This window comes from Eumetopias jubatus, unplaced genomic scaffold (genome assembly GCF_037043125.1).
Source record: "Eumetopias jubatus isolate StellerSeaLion01/CBP00866 unplaced genomic scaffold, mEumJub1_p1.0 scaffold_4, whole genome shotgun sequence".
Lineage (NCBI taxonomy): Eukaryota > Metazoa > Chordata > Mammalia > Carnivora > Otariidae > Eumetopias > Eumetopias jubatus.
The window spans coordinates 152,272,700-152,292,687 of NW_028274810.1; the positions used below are offsets into that span (position 1 = coordinate 152,272,700).

Here is a 19,988-nt window from a genome sequence, read left to right on the forward strand (position 1 = left end):
AAGCTTTTAGAGCTAGCTCAAGATGGACTATGCTCTTTTAGTAGGTGGTGATATTTCTGTCACTTTGGTGTGCTTCAGTGATTTAACAAGTATTGGGTGAAATCCCAGCAATTGGCACTGAAAAAATTATTTTAGCCTAGAATGAGGAACACTCGACCTGAAGACTACAGTTGCGCATCTCTAGTTAAACCCTAGCCCCATTCCCATCTGCAGGCCCTGGGAAGCTTTTCTATGTGTTCACTCTCTGACCTGAGAGCAACACTCCCATCTGCTCTACCATTCCGTCTATCTTAACAATCTGGACCTCCAAAGTGCAGTATGCTGGAAGAATCATTTTTGGTCTCTAGGGGATCTTTCCCCCGCCTGTGCTATGGTTAACACCGCAGGGAATTATGTTAATTTATTCATGTGGTCCTCTGACTGACTGAAAAATGTAGACAAGCTGGTTTTCTGATGAGTAAGAGCACTTTCGATGAACTATGGAAGTTTCCTCCTGACCTAATGCTCTTCCTTCTATCTATTCCTGCTCTCTGATGTGGTGGTTTCAATTTTAAGCTATCAAAGCTGTAGATTTAGTTTGTGCTAAACTCTGCCAAACTTAAATGTTAAGGGCTTTGTGTATTCTTTTTTAGACAGTAACTTATACAAAATTTGAGAAAAGTGTGTGTCCAAACCCTTTAATGGAGCTGGAAAAGATGTACCAAGGCTAATTCAAATAACTGAGAAATTAATAATTTTTTTAAGAAGAAAAAAGATCAGGCATATTTGACCCAGACAGTAGACAGTTAAAATGAGACTTGACAAAAGTCTGTAAAATCATGACAGGCTTAATAAGGTCGACATGGCATTTTCAGAATGTTGTGGACTATTAGGTTGTGTTCACTTCCCTTAAGTTTGAGAACATTAAAAATTTCAACAATATTTTGCCCTGTTGACAAAAACTTACATTTTGAGCTTCTTTTTCTTTGCTATGCTATATATCCCAAGTATCATCCACAGGAACAAGCTGGCTTTTTGTTCCACACTCGACCAATTACACTATTCAAGAAAAAAACTCATGAAAAACTCAGAATATCCAAACATAATGGAAAAGAGCTACCAATGTTAAAATTAGTTTTGGATAAAGGTGATGGAAATTCAGACTTCTGATGCCTTCAGATTTCTCCTACTTTCATTCAGGTTGTTTTCATTTCTAGTCCTTGCTCTGAGTGAAATCTTTAGGCCATGTACATTAGGCCTGAATATAATTTCTGGCAAAACATTCATTATCTTAAAATTCTAATAAAAAATTAGGATGATTCATGGAATTCTCATCAGAAGGAGATTATACCAAATCTGGAGCTTAAGCTTATACCTGTGCAGGCTGGAAAGGTGACCACAACTCCCTAGACACCTCCCTTAACGTGGAGGGACGTATGGTTGATGGTTTCATTTTGAAATACACTAAAAAAATTTCTCTATGATTCAGACCTATAAATAGTTCCTATCTTGGTAATATTCATGTATAGAAATCTTTGCAGCATCTCAAATGTGTAAGTTCTTATGAAGATGCATGTCTTCAGGTCTGTTCTTGTATTTGTTGGTTATAGTTTACTTGCATCCAGGAGAGGAAATCTGACTGAAAAGGTCCAAGTGGCTGCAGGGTATTACTAAAAGCTGCAGTGGAATCCTCTAAACATAATTTCTTAAATGAACATATTGATTTTTTAAAATCAATGAGAAAAGAAATGAATGAACAAAAAGGAAAGGAAAAAAAAAAACAGAAGAGTTGGATTTGGAAATTACAACTGCTACCTAAATGTGTGTGGACAGAGCAATATATATATATATTTAACTTGTTAAAACTTATTTTGATCATTGCACAGCTCTACGTTTATAGTTTGTTCATTTACAAGCTACCTATAAAAACATGGTCTCTGAAAACCTGGAGGTTTACCTGATGGGTTTTTTGATGTCCTTTTATAAGGAATAATTTACTTAATTTTGGCATTTAAAATACCTTAATTATTTACATTTCTAAATAATATTTGCTTTCCATGATTGAGCATATTTCCAGAATATTCTTCATGAGAAAAAAGGGGAGAGTTTAGCTAGCAAGATAGGTTCTCAATATTTTCCTTCTTTCTAAATATTTTCAGAGTGGATATGTCACTCTTCAAACACAGCGAATATAGTGTTTATAGCATAAAGATGGATTTCCATAGATGGCAGGAAGGAGCTAATACTTAGAATACACTTTTGCATGGAACAGAATCTTACTCAAACAAGCTCAAGAAAATGTGGTGCGTTAAGTGGATAGTGATTTAATGGATTCCAAGAGGAAGTTAAACCACCAGGTATCAGGAGGGACAGGAACCAGGCATCCCTAGGGGCCTCAGCAGCAGACATTCATGGTATTTGTATCTCATGGTTCACCATAAACATGAGACAATGAGTCTGCAGGACATGGTCTAGCCTATGTATAAATTGGAACCTTCAGGCCAGGATGTACCCTTGAGCAAATTTGAATGGTTGGCAACGCTCAGCACATGAGAACATATTTTCTTAGAAGTTATGTGGAAGGGGAAAAATATATGGCATATATAGTACAATCACTAAAATAATTAAAACTTGGATCCTGCAAAGACAAAAGTTATCACCTGCTTGAAGTATAGCTTTGAAATTTCTGTGTCAATGTTTGAATTAATCTCCCTAAAAGATCAAAGCCTGACACTGACATACTTTCTTTTTTTTTAAAAAAGGAATTTCATTAATACAATTCAGAAGCCTGTAATATATTTTAGCTCCAAATTAGGTTGAACACCATTATCAGAAAACAGTTACCAGAAAACACTTAAGTGCTTTTACTCATGCATATGTGAAAGTAACTGGTAGAAACCATCACTCCTTTGGACTTATGGTATAAATCATTGCATAGACTTCTTTAGCATTTAATGTAATCTTAATGCTATGTCAAGTAATTTCAACTAATAAATGTATAAATAAAATAACAAAACCAGGCCAAAAAGGTCTATTGAAAACTTTATTTTTCACTAACAGGAGTAAATGTGTTTTGAAAAATTTCTGTGACACCTAATTTGCAACTATGACTCTTAATAATTGTTCCAAACCTGGATATTGTTAAAACTCTAATAATCACTGTAATGAAGAAATAATCAGCATATATAATGAAGTCTTTGCATCTCAGCTTCCCACATCTGAGCCACAAAAGGAGCCTCTGCTCTTTTTTTCACTTAGATATCATTTCTCAGAATGGTTCACATGGCTTCCTTTCTTCCATGCATGAACATTATTCCCCAGCAGTCATTTAAGAATGCAGCTAATATCTGTGGTCTTTCTCCACCATTACCCCATTAGCTCTGTCCTTCAGTGGTGCCACAATGACCTACAAAGATGTTTCCCCGTGGCTTAAGAGCTTTAAGAGCATCTCCTGGCCCGCAGATTAAATCTGAAACACTTTTCCTTCTCAGAGTGCCAATTCCTTCTTGTCTGGGCCATTCTTCCCTTCCCAGATTTTTCTCCTCCTGCTCTCAGCCTTACAACTGACACTTTGGTAACACGAAAATACTTGTCACTCCCATCCAGCATATACTTCCAGGTCTTTACTTATGCATTTTTCCTCTAGTTGGAATATATATCCCCTCATCCCCTTCTTTACCTAACCAGTTTCTGCTCTCCCGTAAAGACTCAGCTCCTGGCTACCTAATCCTTGGAAAATTCCTGGAGCCCACCAAACTAGACTAAAACTCCCTGCTCCACTGTGTTATTCCAAAGTGTTACGTACATACCTCAGGCACAGTATCTACGATATTATATAGAAGTGATCAGTTAGTGGGTCTACTGTTCCATAAATTATAAGCTGGTTCCATGTTGTACCACCAATACCCAGGGGGTTTTAAGAGTTGTTGAACAGAATGGAACTTCTGACACAGTTATCAGCTCACACTATTTCTGACAACAAAAAACTTAAGCAATTTCATAGGGAATTTGAAATTCCAACGGAAGTCAAGAAATTTACAAACTGATTATATAACAAATTTGCAGCTGCTTGAGGAAAATGAATTTAATCTTTTTTCTTATTAGCTCGCCGCAAAAAAAGTCTGTGCTTAGATGTAGCCCAAGAGCATTTTCTTGGCAAGCTGGCTCACTGCCTAGAACCATGTCAACACTTTGCCTAAAGCAAGACAGTGATTGTTCAAGTAGCAGACACGCTGATGGGTCTCATGGCATGACTGAAAGGATGCATTTTCCACAGTAGAATTCTATAATCACGACTGTCACAAATAATGTGATTTGGTTCAATTACCCAAAATCAAATAGCACATTTCTTTTGTTCTATAAGTAAATTGCTCATCATTTTATAGTTTTAAGTATAGTAAGAATATAAACAGAGACTTTATTAATGCTATGCTAATGCAAAGGAAAGACCTATATATGTAAAATACATAAAATAGATCACTGTACTCATTGATTACTCAGAAAAAAATTCTGTGTCCTGAATTACTTGCACGTCTCACGTAACAGTGATTTGGAGTTAAGTACATCTGAATTTTCCAGATAATCACTGCAGCTCCGCATTGCACTGCACTAATATAAGAATGGCTTAAGGACAATTTTTAGATGAAGCAAACAGAGATGAGACCTAAGAAACAAGGTAAAATTCTATTTTCTTACTAATGATAGAATTAGAATTATTTATCATTTTTGCTTTTGTTTTACATTCTGCACACTCTAAAGCTACCTTAAGAGGGCTCCCTCAGAGAAGATCACTGTTTTGCAAGCCAAATACTCAGTTTTTCAGAGTATTTCAATTACTAAAGAGGGGGTATCTCAAAATTAACCATACAGAATTAAACATTACAAAATGTGCCCTTTGCATATTTCCTCATTCTCTCCTTCATCAGTATGTGCTTGGTCACACCTTCTCTATATCATTTACAGAATCCAATGGTAGAAAAATTTTCTTACTTGGTATTATGTGTATCAATGGTATGGAAGAGCTCATGTAATTCTTCTCCACTCAGAACACCATCTGCAAAATATGCTTTGAATTCTTCAAAGGACAATTTTCCATCATCTGAAATGGGAGGAACAGACAGAAGAGAAGCAAATCATTTCAACTTTGTATAGTTTTATCTTTTAATTTTAAAAACTCTGCCCAAATGCCTATGCAGGGTTAGTTGTGTATGTATACACATTTATTTAAAAAGAAAGAATAATTCAAGGTGTTAAAAAGAAAAGTAATTTAATATCTCTCTATAGTACATAGACTTCAAATGTATACTCCCTGATGAAATAGGTCTACACGGTTTTAAAAGTATGTTTGGGATCATTTATTTCTAGGGCAAACATTTAACAAGCAATTTAACTAAACGTGCCAAAAATATATCCACCCAACCAAATAAAAGCCGAAGACAGAGTCAATTATTTAGACATTTTATCTTCATATACAGGACCTAGCAGGTTACAGAATAAATAGTAGATGTTTAATAAGTGTATATTGATTGAATGAATGCTAACATTTAGATTTTGGAATTATTACAATCCAACAAACTGTTCATTCCTTTACTACTTAAACAAATGAACAAAAGTAAATGACAAATCAGGGAGTCTAATAAAAAGAGATAAGAGGTGTAGACATTAGTATGCGTATGTTACACAGTAACACACAGTAAGTGCAATAAGAGATACACTTTGGAACGCATGGGAGTTAGGGCAATCAAAGATCCTTTCATTTGGGAGCATGAGGAGTTTTAGTAACTTTTCCACCTGACTTTCTACAATAGGTAAATGTGGATAAGCAGAGATGGAAGAAACACATTAGTAACAGATGAAAATAAAAGATCTCTACAAGATTCAGAAGCGGAGGGGCACCTGGGTGGCTCAGGTGGTTAAGCGTCTGCCTTCAGCTCAGGTCACGATCTCTGGGTCCTGGGATTGAGTCCAGAGTCGGGCTCCCTGCTAAGCAGGGAGTCTGCTTCTCTCTCTCTCTTTCCCTCTGCCCCTCCCCACTGTGCATTCTCTCTCCCTCTCTCTGAAATGAATAATATATATTTTTTTAAGATTCTATTTATTTGAGAGAGAGAGAATGAGAGATAGAGAGCACAAGAGGGAAGAGGGTCAGAGGGAGAAGCAGACTCCCCACTGAGCAGGGAGCCCGATGCAGGACTCGATCCTGGAACCCCAGGATCATGACCCGAGCCGAAGGTAGTCGCTTAGCCTACTGAGCCACCCAGGTGCCCCTGAAATGAATAATATTTTTAAAAAAAGATTCAGAAGCAGAGAATTTAAGGGAGTGAATGGACATGAAGGAAAAGGAAAGTATCCTTCTTTCTGTGTAAGAGCTGCTTTCCAGTTATCTTAGGTTAAGTTGCCAAATGACAATGTTCCTCTCCATTTACAAAGAGGCACCAGAGGACTAAAGAGGAAGGGACTTAAGGTCACAAAATTCCTATTGTGTGGTCCCACCAACAACACCATACTGAACAAAGTAGAATTTGTCTTTGAGAAGAAGGTAATAAGATTTAATAGGATTTGATCTTCAAGACCCATTTGGAGGTTTTTTTTTTTCCTCAAAAGATGGCCCACAGACCACTGTGTTCAGTTAAAATGCAAATTCCTGGGTCCTACCAGATCATCTGAATCTCATAGAGGATATGGAGGGGTGGGGCAGTCAAGAAATCAGGATTTTTAGTGACCTGTGAGATTCCGCTTCACACTAACACTTAACATAAAGGACACAATAGGCCTAATCACTGAATGACCTACTTGTTCAGATAGGGATTTAAAGGCTGTAACATTTTCAAAAATCCTTATTTGTAAAATATAAACATAAAGACCCTTGAGAGTTTTTAAATTGCATATAATTATACTTTTTAACTTAATAGGTGTATTAAACTAATCTTCCAGTTAATTCTTGCCAACAACTAACTGAGCAGACTTAGCATTAGGGGTCACAAAAACCTGATCTGGATCATGCACTGAATGAGGTCCTCACTCCCAGAGGTCCCCTGGATAGGTCTACCTCAGTCTCGCTCACCCATTCAAAGACCACAGCAACTCACTGCAAAATGAAGTTGAATCCACCAGGTTCATCCATTGTCTAATTTTGTATTTCTGCTTTTGGGTGGGCTATTTTAGTGTCATGTCTCAAATAACTATTTTTAACTTTGGCTCCATGTAACCTGATGTATATTCCAGACTGGACATAGTATAGTATCTCTACTGTGTATCTTACTTTGACAAAATAATATTTCACCAGGTTGGGGAACTGGACACAAACCCCACATCTAGGTATAGGAGAGAGAGACAGAGAGAGAGAGAGGAAGAAAGAAAGAAGAAAAGAAGGAAGGAAGGAAGGAAGGAAGGAAGGAAGGAAGGAAGGAGAAGGAAAGAGAGAAAGAAGGAAGAAAAGAGAGAGAAAGAAAGGAAGGAAGGAAAGAAAGAAGGGAGGAAGGAAGAAAGGAAGGGGGAAGGAAAGAGAGAGAAAAAGAAAGAAAAGAAAAGAAAGAAAGGGAGGAAGGAAGGAGGGGAGGAAGCGGAAGGGAATGGAAAGGAAAAAGGAAAGGAAGAGAGGAAGGAAGAAGAGTGAGGAAGAGGGAGGGAGGAAGGAAAGAAGATAGAAATCAACTCACTATTTCCAACTCTACTATGGAAATTTATAACAGCTGTAATACATACATATTCATGGTGGAACATGTTTCTTTGGTGAATATTTTTTTTACCTTTTTATTTATTATTTATTTTTGCATTTTATTCTTTATTTTAACTTTTTTTTAAATTTTATTTTATTGTTATGTTAATCACCATACATTAGTTTTTGATGTAGTGTTCCATGATTCATTGTTTGCATATAACATCCAGTGCTCCATTCAGTACGTGCCCTCCTTAATACCCATCACAGGCTAACCCATCCCCCCACACCCCTCCCCTCTAGAACCCTCAGTTTGTTTCTCAGAGTCCATAGTCTCTCATGGTTCGTCTCCCCCTCTGATTCTCCCCCCTTCATTTTCCCCTTCCTACTACCTTTTTTTTTTTTTAACATATAATGTATTATTTGTTTCAGGGGTACAGGTCTGTGATTCAACAGTCTTACACAATTCACAGTGCTCACCATAGCACATACCCTCCCCAGTGTCTATCACCCAGCCATCCCTTCCCTCCCACCCCCCACCACTCCAGCAACCCTCAGTTTGTTTCCTGAGAATAAGAATTCCTCGTATCAGTGAGATCATGTGAAACATATCTTTCTCTGATTGACTTATTTCGCTTAGCATAATACCCTCTAGTTCCATCCACGTCGTTGCAAATGGCAAGATTTCAGAGTTTTTTTTGATGGCTGCATAATATTCCATTGTATATATATACCACCTCTTATTTATCCATTCATCTGTCGATGGACATCTTGGCTCTTTCCACAGTTTGGCTATTGTGGACATTGCTGCTATAAATTTTGGGATGCACATACCCCTTCGGATCCCTACATTTGTATCTTTGGGGTAAATACCCAGTAGTGCAATTGCTGGGTCATAGGGTAGCTCTATTGTCAACTTTTTGAGGAAACTCCATACTGTTTTCCAGAGTGGCAGCACCAGCTTGCATTCCCACCAACAGTGTAGGAGGGTTCCCCTTTCTCCGCATCCCCGCCAACATCTGTCCTTTCCTGACTTGTTAATTTTAGCCATTCTGACTGGTGTGAGGTGGTATCTCATTGAGGTTTTGATTTGGATTTCCCTGATGCCGAGCGATGTTGAGCACTTTTTCATGTGTCTGTTGGCCATTTGGATGTCTTCTTTGAAAAAATATCTGTTCATGTCATCTGCCTATTTCTTGATTGGATTATTTGTTTTTTGGGTGTTGAGTTTAATAAGTTCTTTATAGATTTTTGGGTAATAGTCCTTTATCTGGTATGTCATTTGCAAATATCTTCTCCCATTCTGTCAGTTGTCTTTTGGTTTTGTGGACTGTTTCTTTTGCTGTGCAAGAGCGTTTTATCTTGATGAAGTCCCAATAGTTCATTTTTGCCCTTGCTTCCCTTGCCTTCGGTGATGTTTCTAGGAAGAAGTTGCTGCGGCTGAGATCGAAGAGGTTGCTGCTTGTGTTCTCCTCTAGGATTTTGATGGATTCCTGTCTCACATTTAGGTCTTTCAACCATTTGGAGTCTATTTTTGTGTGTGGTGTAAGGAAATGGTCCAGTTTCATGCTTCTGCATGTGGCTGTCCAATTTTCACAACACCATTTGTTGAAGCGATTGTCTTTTTTCCATTGGACATTCTTTCTTGCTTTGTCAAAGATTAGTGGACCATAGAGTTGAGGGTCCATTTCTGGGCTCTCGATTCTGTTCCATTGATCTATGTGTCTGTTTTTGTACCAGTACCATACTGTCTTGATGATGACAGCTTTGTAATAGAGCTGGAAGTCCAAAATTGTGATGCCACCAGCTTTGCTTTTCTTTATCAAAATTCCTCTGGTTATTCGGTGTCTTTTCTGGTTCCATACAAATTTTAGGATTATTTGTTCCATTTCTTTGAAAAAAAAGTTGATGGTATTTTGATAGGGATTGCCTTAAATGTGTAGATTGCTATAGGTAGCACTGACATCTTCACAATATTTGTTCTTCCAATCCATGAGCATGGAACGTTTTTCCATTTCTTTGTGTCTTCCTCAATTAATTTCATGAGTATTTTATAGTTTCCTGAGTACAGAATCTTTGCCTCTTTGGTTAGATTTATCCTAGGTATCTTATGGTTTTGGGTGCAATTGTAAATGGGATCGACTCCTTAATTTCTCTTTCTTCTGTCTTGTAGTTGGTGTATAGAAATGCCACTGATTTCCATGCATTGATTTTATATCTGCCACTTTACTGAATTCCTGTATGAGTTCTAGAAGTTTTGGGGTGGAGTCTTTTGGGTTTTCCACATAAAGTATCATATCATCCGCAAAAAGTGGGAGTTTGACTTCTTCTTTGCCGATTTGGATGCCTTTTATTTATTTATTTATTTATTTTAAAGATTTTATTTTATTTATTTGACAAAGAGATAGAGAGAGAGCACAAGTAAGCAGAGAGGCAGGCAGAAAGGGAGAAGCAGGCTCTCTGCTGAGCAGGGAGCCCAACGCGGGGCTCGATCCCAGGAACCCAGGATCATGACCTGAGCCAAAGGCAGCCGCTTAACCAACTGAGCCACCCAGGTGCCCCTCAGATGCCTTTTATTTCTTTTTGTTGTCTGATTGCTGTGGCTAGGACTTCTAATACTATGTTGAATAGCAGTGGTGATAGTGGACATCCCTGCCATGTTCCTGACCTTAGGGGGAAAGCTCTCAGCTTTTCCCCATTGAGAATGATATTCACTGTAGGTTTTTCATAAATGGCTTTTATGATATTGAGGTATGTACCCTCTATCCCTATACTCTGAAGAGTTTTGATCAAGAAAGGATGCTGTACTTTGTCAAATGCTTTTTCTGCATCTATTGAGAGGATCATATGGTTCTTGTTCTTTCTTTTATTAGTGTATTGTATCACATTGATTGATTTGTGGGTGTTGAACCAAGCTTGCAGCCCAGGAATAAATCCCACTTGGTCATGGTGAATAATCCTTTTAATGTACTGTTGGTTCCTATTGGCTAGTATCTTGGTGAGAATTTTTGAACATGAATCCATGTTCATCAGGGATATTGGTCTGTAATTCTCCTTTTTGATGGAGTCTTTGTCTGGTTTTGGGATCAAGGTAATGCTGGCCTCATAAAATGAGTTTGGAAGTTTTTCTTCCATTTCTATTTTTTGGAACAGTTTCAGAAGAATAGGTATTAATTCTTCTTTAAATGTTTGGTAGAATTCCCCTGGGCTTTTGTTTGTTGGGAGATTTTTGATGACTGCTTCAATTTCCTTAGTGGTTATAGGTCTATTCGGGCTTTCTATTTCTTCCTGGTTCAGTTTTGGTAGTTGATACATCTCTAGGAATGCATCCATTTCTTCCAGATTATCTAATTTGCTGGCATACAGTTGCTTGTAATATGTTCTCATAATTGTTTGTATTTCTTTGGTGTTGGCTCCTCTTTCATTCATGATTTTATTTTATTTATTTCAATCATTTCTCTTTTCTTTTTGATAAGTCTGGCCAGGGGTTTATCAATCTTATTAATTCTTTCAAAGAACCAGCTCTTAGTTTCGTTGATCTCTTCTACTGTTCTTTTGGTTTCCATTTCATTGATTTCTGCTCTGATCTTTATTATTTCTCTTCTCCTGCTGGGTTTAGACTTTATTTGCTGTTCTTTCTCCAGCTCCTTTAGGTGTAGGATTAGGTTGTATATTTGAGACCTTTCTTGTTTCTTGAGAAAGGCTTGTATTGCTATATACTTTCCTCTTAGGACTGCCTTTGATGCATCGCAGAGATTTTGAACAGTTGTGTTTTCATTTTCATTGGTTTCCATGAATCTTTTTAATTCTTCTTTAATTTCCTGGTTGACCCATTCATTCTTTAGTAGGATGCTCTTTACCCTCCATGTATTGGAGTTCTTTCCGACTTTCCTCTTGTGATTGAGTTCTAGTTTCAAAGCATTGTGGTCTGAAAATATGCAGGGAATAATCCCAATCTTTTGGTCCCAGTTGAGACCTGATTTGTGACCTAGGATGTGATCTATTCTGGAGAATGTTCCATGGGCACTAGAGAAGAATGTGTATTCTGTTGCTTTGGGATGGAATGTTCTGAATATATCTGTGAAGTCCATCTGGTCCAGGGTGTCATTTAAAGACTTTATTTCCTTGTTGATCTTTTGCTTAGATGATCTGTCCATTTCAGTGAGCGGGGTGTTAAAGTCCCCTACAATTATTGTACTGTTGTCAATGTGTTTCTTTGCTTTTGTTATTAATTGCCGTATATAATTGGCTGCTCCCATGTTAGGGGCATAGATATTTACAATTGTTAGATCTTGTTGGATAGACCCTTTAAGTAGGATATAGTGTCCTTCCTCATCTCTTATTATAGTGTTTGGTTTAAAATCTAATTTGTCTGATATAAGGATTGCCTCCTCAGCTTTCTTTTGGTGTCTATTAGCATGGTAAATGGTTTTCCACCCCCTCACTTTCAATCTGGAGGTGTCTTTGGGTCTAAAATGAGTCTCTTGCAGACAGCATATCGATGGGTCTTGTTTTTTAATCCAATCTGATAGCCTGTGTCTTTTGATTGGGGCCTTTAGCCCATTTACTTTCAGGGTAACTATTGAAAGATACATATTTAGTGCCATTGTATTGCCTGTAAGGTGACTGTTACTGTATATTGTCTCTGTTCCTTTCTGGTCTATGTTACTTTTAGGCTCTCTCTTTGCTTAGAGGACCCCTTTCAATATTTCCTGAAGGGCTGGTTTCCTGTTTGCAAATTCCTTTAGTTTTTGTCTGTCCTGGAAGCTTTTTATCTTTCCTTCTATTTTCAATGACAGCCTAGCTGGATATTTTTCTCATTTAGTGCTCTGAATATATCATGCCAGTCCTTTCAGGCCTGCCAGGTCTCTGTGGATAGGTCTGTTGCCAATCTAATGTTTCTATCATTAGAGGTTATAGACCTCTTGTCCCGAGCTGCTTTCAGGATTTTCTCTTTGTCTCTGAGACTTGTAAGTTTTACTATTAGATGTCGGGGTGTTGACCTATCTTTATTGATTTTGAGGGTGGTCCTCTGTGCCTCCTGGATTTTGATGCCTATTTCCTCCCCCAAATTAGGGAAGTTCTCTGCTATAATTTGCTCCATATACCTTCTGCCCCTCTCTCTCTTTCTTCTTCTTCTGGGATCCCAATTATTCTAATATTGTTTCGTCTTATGGTATCGCTTATCTCTCGAATTCTGCCCTCGTGATCCAGTAGTTGTTTATCTCTCTTTTTCTCAGCTTCTTTATTTTCCATCATTTGGTCTTCTATATCACTAATTCTCTCTTCTGCCTCATTTATCCTAGCAGTTAGAGCCTCCATTTTTTATTGTACCTCATTAATAGCCTTTTTGATTTCAACTTGGTTAGATTCTAGTTCTTTTATTTCTCCAGAAAGTGTTTCTGTAATATCTTCCATGCTTTTCTCAAGCCCAGCTAGTATCTTTATAATCATCATTCTGAACGCTAGTTCCGACATCTTACTAATGTTGGTATTAATTGGGTCCCTGGCAGTTGGTACTGCCTCTTGTTCTTTTTGTTGAGGTGATTTTTTCCATCTTGCATTTTGTCCAGAGGAGAATAGATGAATGAAAGAATAAAATGCTAACAGGGTAAAAATGATCCCAGAAAAATATACGCTAAACAAATCAGAAGAGTCCTGAAACTGGGGGAAAAGAAAGGGAAAGAAAGAAAAAAAAAGAATATGATCAAATATGATCAGGCTGGTGAATAGATCAGTGCCATACACTAGATTTTGGATGTTTTTGTCTGTTAGAAGAAAGCGCCTCCCAAAATTTTAAAGAAAGAAAAACTTATATAAGTACAAAAATAAGGGTAAATACAATGAAGGGATGGAATATGACTATAAAGATAAAATTATAAAAGATTTTATAAAAGGAATTGATATGATAAGATGTTGGTTGAAAAAAGAAAGAAGAGAAATTAAAAAAAAAGGGAGAGAATGTTATCAGGCAGGAGACTAGAACAAAGCCATACACTAGAGATTTAGGGTATATTTTGGTCTGTTAGAAGAAACTGTATCCCAAAATTTTAAAGAGAGAACAACTTATATATATACCAAAAATAAGGTTAGCTACTATGAAGGGAAAGAATATGACTCTAAAAATGAAAAAAAAAAAAAAGCTTAAAAAAGGGATTGATGTTGGTTGAAAAAGGGAAAAAGAAAAATTAAAAAATAGAAAAAGAAAAAAAGAAAATTAAAAAAAATTAACTTTGAAAGACTAAAGAATCATGGGAAAGAAGCCATGAATTCTATGTGCTGTATTCCCCTAGCACCAGCATTCTGCTGTTCTCATTGATCGGTAAACTTGGTCTTGGCTGGCTGTTCTTGCTGATCTTCTGGGGGAGGGGCCTGTTGCTGTGGTTCCCAAATGTCTTTGCCGGAGGCGGAATTGCCCCACCCTTGCCGGTCCCGGCTAAGTAATCTGCTCGGGTTTGCTCTCAGGAGCTTTTGTTCCCTGCAAGCTCTCCGCACAGCTTTGGAGGACCAGGGTGAAAATGGTGGCCTCCCAATCTCCGCCCGGAGGAGCTGAGAACTCGGGGCCCCGCTCCTCAGTGCACCCCCAGAGAAAAGGAGTCAGTCACTCCCGTCTCCCCGGTCTCCAGCCGCACTCCGTGCTCACCGGCCTGTGACTGAGCGTTTCTATCTCCGGCACCCGACCCCGTGTGGAGTCTCCAAACCCAGCAGATCCCTGCGGTGCACTCCCGCGCCGCTCCTCCCTGGGGAGGAAGGGGAGTCTCCCCGGATCTGCAGCTTGTTGGGTCCCTGCTGGAGGAGCAGTGGCCCGACTGTGCTGCAGATCACGGTTTATGGCAACCCCGAGCTGAGAGCCCGCGCCTCGGCTCTGTCTCTGCAGCCGGCTTCCCTGCTCCGATACCTGGGAGCTCTGCCGCACACAGGCACCCCCGGTCTTTCTGTGACCCTGAGGGTCCTGAGACCACACTGTCCCGCGAGGGTTCTACCCCCCGCTTAGCCACTGGAGCGACGTCCCTCAGCGGAGCCGACTTTTAAAAGTTCCGATTTTGTGCTCCGCGGCTCTATCACTTGCCAGAAGCGGCCGACGGAGGCCCCCTCCCCCGCCGTCTATCTTCCTGTATATTGCCTCGGATTCACTTCTCCGCACGTCCGACCTTCCAGTAAGTGGTTGCTTTTCTGGTCAGAGAGTTGCTGCTATTCTTTTCTTCGATCTCCTATTGAGTTCGTAGGTGTTCAGAATGGTTTGATCCCTATTCAGCGAATTCCTGGGACCAGACGAAATCCAGGTCTCCTACTCCTCCGCCATCTTGCTCCTCCTCCCCCCTTTGGTGAATATTTAATGATTCTCAGGTAAGCTGAACTAGGCTATTATAGAACTTAACCTGCCTGTACACCCTATGGACAGTGTGAGCCTCTGTAATACTGCTTTATAATCACCATAAGTAAGTAAGCTCAAGTGACAATGTAAATACTAGCAAATAAAAGCACTGAGCAAATGCTCTGATGATTCTATGGGTCTAAAAAGGCTTTTTTCTTTGTAATTCTTATTAGAAAAAAATATAAAAAGAAAAAGGAGGCATTCAATTATAGTCCTGACTTGAAGGATGGAAACTATATTTTAAAGCCAGTTTCTACCACATCGAAGACTCCTGGAAGTCTTAAATTCAGGCTACCATACTTTTAAATAAGCAATTGTAAAGAGTTACTTTAGAATATTTCTAGACTAATGGCTTAATATTGAACAAAAGTATTCCAGTTTTTGTTTGTTTGTTTTAAAGAAAAGGAGACAAAATACTTCTTTCTAGTGTGCTTCCGCATTAACAATCTTAATTTTTTATTAAAATATTTTTTCAACTTCAATCTTCAATTTTCCTGCTTTTTTTTGAAATGGAACATAATTAAACAGTGATTTATACTGGTTTGGCCTACAGATTAGCCAAATTTTGTGAGATCTGATATACTATGAAATAAATCTTTTTTTTTTTCTTTCAAGATTTTATTTAAATTCAACTCAGTTAACATATACTGTATTATTAGTTTCAGGGGTAGAATTTAGTGATTCATCACTGGCATATTACATCCAGTGCTCATTACAATAAGTGCCCTCCTTAATGCCCATCACCCATTTACCCCATTCCCCCACCTACCTCCCCTATTATAATAAATCTTAACTTTTACCACCAAAGGATACAGGTTTTTCACTTTTTTCTATCTGAATTACATGCTTTGCCTGAGTCTGTCCTGAGCATAGCTGGCCCTTCCTCTGCTTTATTTTTAAAGTATTCTGATCTTATACTCTATATTCCATTAATTTTTGAGATGGAGGTAGCAGAGTGCAGTTGCTTAGATCAGTCTTAGAACAAAGAAAACTTGAGTTTTTAACATGGATTTGTCATTTGTTAGTATAGCATTTTCATCCATTCTCTCATCAAATTTTTACTCAGATCCTACTATGTTCCAACACTGTTTTGTGCTAAGAACTTAGGTAAGCAAGCCCTTAAGAATTTTGTAATTATGATGGAGGATATAGCAAATGAACAGCCAAAGACCGTATGATAAGGGCAATTCTAGGGGACAAAGGATGATGTGGAACCATGTAGAAAAGAAACTAACCCAGTTGTAAGTATATAGGGAAGGCTTTCCAGAATAAGTGAAATTTCAGCTGAGATACAAGTGAAAAACAGGGGTTCATGGAAAAAGATCTGTAAAGGGGAAGAGTATTTCAGGTAGAGGAAATGCCAACCACAAAGATGGGAGGCAAGAAATAATACAGTTTGGGAACTGAAAGAAAAATCAGTAAACTTGGTCGAAGAATACATACTAGAGTAGAATGATAGCTTCCAGGGGCTGGAGGGAGGGGGAATTGGAAGATGTTGGTCAAGGAGTACAAAATTTCAGTTATACTAGATGAGTAAGTTCTGGAGATCTAATGTACAACAATGTGACTACAGTTAACAATATTGTATTGTATACTTGAAAGGGTATAAAAGGGTAGCTATTAAGTGTTTTTACCATAAAAAAAGAGTAATTGTGTGAGGTGATGAGTATGTTAAGTAGCTTTATTGTACTAAATATTGTATAATACATATGTCTATCAAATCAAGTTGTATGCCTTAAATATATATAATCTTAAAGTGTCAACTGTGTATCAACACTGGGAGAAAAGACTATACGCTGGGTGGGAAGAAGGAAAAGCCAGAGAGTTAGATACAGAGAGGCAATGTCATGAAAAACCGTACAAATCATGGTAAAGACTTCTGAATTTACCCCAAAAGGAGCCACTGTCCTATTAGGCTGCAGTGAGTAGAGCAGAGTGAACAGGTGTGGCACCAGAAGAGAAGACACATTAGAGGTCACTGCAGTAATCAGGGCAAGAATCAATGGTGGCTTAAACTTTGGTGGTGACAATAAGAACACAAGATAACTGGCCATATTTAGAATCTGCTTAGGAAACAGAATCAATAGGAACTGGTGATCAGTTAGAGGTGATGGATGAGAGGGAACAATAAGTCAAAAATGATACCCGTCCAAGATTGAGTAATCAGATGGATGACATCTCCATTCATTGCAAGAGAGAACACCAGGAAAAAGCATGGGGTGGAGTACTGTGCTCTTTGGACCTATTGAAATGAGATGAACCTATGGAATAAGTAGACTCATCTAGCAAGCAGGAGCATCATAGGGGTATAGAAAAGGAGAAGGAGAGAGAGAGGGTGAGGGTGAGGGTGAGGGAGAGAGAAAGAAGAGGGAGAGGTACTTGGGAATTACCAATACATACTAACTGAGGTCCTAGAAGTGAGTTCATTCTCCCAAGGAGAATGTCTACAGTGAGAAAGAAAAGGGCCTAGACTAGACTTTGGAAATGCCAACTAACTTCTTTAAGTTTCAGATTTTATGCTTGGCTGTTGCAAGAATTGAGAGGCTATACAGAAGACACCTGGCACAGTACCTAGCACACAGTAAGAGTTCAGTGAGGGTAGGTATGATTTTTGGGTGGATTTACTTGTTCAGTCTTGCTAAGTCAAGACTGTTATGCATTATTCCCATTTTGTTCTCTTTCTTGAAAAGTACTTATTGAGTACACACAGAATAAAGGGTATTTGATATGTTTATTTAAAAATATAAATTTTAATTTATTTTCTTAGGTAATAAGTTTTTACACATCCTAAAACTGGTGCTTCTTTGAAAAAAAGAGTCTCTTTAAATGCTCATTTAATTTTTCCTTCAAGTTTTCTTTTTACAAATAAGCCAACAACTAGAGCACTGATCTCAGCATTTCCTTTCCTACTATCACAATTTTAATCTAGTTTTCGTGATCATTTAAATGATTATTCTTTTGGGGTGCCTGTCCTTATGCCACAAGCATATGACTCTTGATTTGGGCTCAGGTTATGATGTCAGGGTCCTGAGATAGAGTCCCACACTGGATTCTGCACTGGGTGTGGAGCCTGCTTAAGATTCTCTCACTCCCTCTCCCCCTACCCCCTCACGGGTGCTCGCTCTCTAAAAAAAAAAGATTATTCTTTCAAAACACTGGATTTTCCTTCATGTATTTAACATTTTTGAACACTTTAAATATTGTGGTTTATTAAGATTAAAACACCAAAACATGATCATCTTCAAAAAATAACAGCATCCTTGTACAAAATGAACACCTGGAAAGCATCACTCAGTTTAACACACAAAGAACAGCATATATTTTGCATAATATGCAAATTTTTAGAGGCAGAAATAAAATAGCAACCTTTTTTATATTATAGAAGAATAATATTATAGAAGAATACAGAAGAATAATATAGAATAATATAGAAGAATATAGAATAGATTCTTCTATTATAGAAGAATAATAACTTCTAAAATGAAGTTCTTAAATTATACATTAAGAAAAATAATAATTAATATATTAACATTTAATTAAAGGTAAATAGATTATTTTCCATCAAATGTACATATCACTTTGCACAAGTCATTTAATATCACTGTGCATTAACTTCCTTATCTCTACACAGCCTCTACTTCTCAAATGTCTAATATTATATATTTGGTTCAAAACAAGTTACTGACAATATATAAATGCAAATAAAATACAAGCTCTTCTGATTTCAGCTTTGATAAGTAAAGACCTTAGACATTATCACTCCTGTCCTTAGAACAGCAAAAAGCTGAACAAACTGAAAATCAATGACTTTTCTTGGACTTATCAGAGAACTGAAGTTGCAGGGCAAACCTCTACCCAAAATCTGAGAAAAAGGGAAAACCAGAGAATCAGAGCCAAGATCTGCTTACACAGAGCAGAAGCTACTGGAGACATAAACTGACAGAAACACTTACACGGTAATTTTGATGAATTGCTGGAGGCTGTGTGCAGACTACCATGAGAGGGAGAAACTCCTGGGGGCTTCAGTCTTTAGGGAGCTTCCACACTTTCATGGGTTTTACTTCCAGGAACCCCACTAGGTTCTCATAGTGAGGAGACAAAAAAGATCACCTTGTAGCTCTGGCATAGGGAAGAGCAAGAGTAATCATGAAATATATCCAGAGTGCTCTTCATGACAAAAGTCTGTTCTTCAGGAGCACAGATTTTATCAGAACTCTATCCCACTTGGGGGAAGGACATTTCCCTCACTGCAGTCCCCTCTAGACTTCATATCAAATAAGTTGAAGGGAAGCTAAGAAACACTTATGAAGGTCACGGCCCAGAAATACAGGCCAACTGAAAGACTGAGATTTAATCAGAAGATTATTTAACACATCTGCTCCTCCATTCCTTACCATCACACCAACAGGGCTCCCATATAAACACAGTGGATTACAGCTGACAGCTGTAAGTCCCAGATTCTCTCTGAAGAGGAGTACTTAGGGAAGCCCAGGTCAACAGGGGAGACAAAAGACAAGACAAATTTGAAGGCTTTAGCACCTACAGCTAGAGCAAACATTAAACACTGCCCAACTCCTACCAGATTAACATGATTTCTCAAGCTAGAAACCTATTAATCTCATTTCCTATTACCTGATACCTCATGATCAGCTTTCACAAAAATATTATAAGTAATGCTAAAATGCAAGAAAAAGCACTGTCTGAAGAAACAAAGCAAGCATCAGAACTAGACTCAGATCTGACACAGATGTTGGAATTATCAAACAAGAAATTCTAACTATGATTAGTAGGTTAAGGGGTCTAATGGAAAAAAAGAGAAAAGATGGGTAATGTAAACAGAGAGATGGGAACTCTAAGGAAAAAATATCAAAAGAAAATGCTAAAAATCAAAAACACAGAAATAAAGAATGCCTTTGATGGGTTCATCAGTGGGCTGAGTATAGCTGAGAAAAGAATCAGTGAGCTTGAAAAAAACAAAAG

General features: G+C 38.0%; 1 protein-coding gene across 1 annotated transcript in view; it reads right to left on the minus strand.

The window, feature by feature from the left end:
• NECAB1 (N-terminal EF-hand calcium binding protein 1) overlaps positions 1-19,988 on the minus strand; it is a 184,967-nt gene that overhangs the window by 130,846 nt on the left and 34,133 nt on the right. Inside the window, exon 3 of the mRNA XM_028112479.1 lies at positions 4,969-5,077. Within this exon, the coding sequence (XP_027968280.1) occupies positions 4,969-5,077 (109 nt within the window). The remainder of the gene's footprint in view (positions 1-4,968; positions 5,078-19,988) is intronic.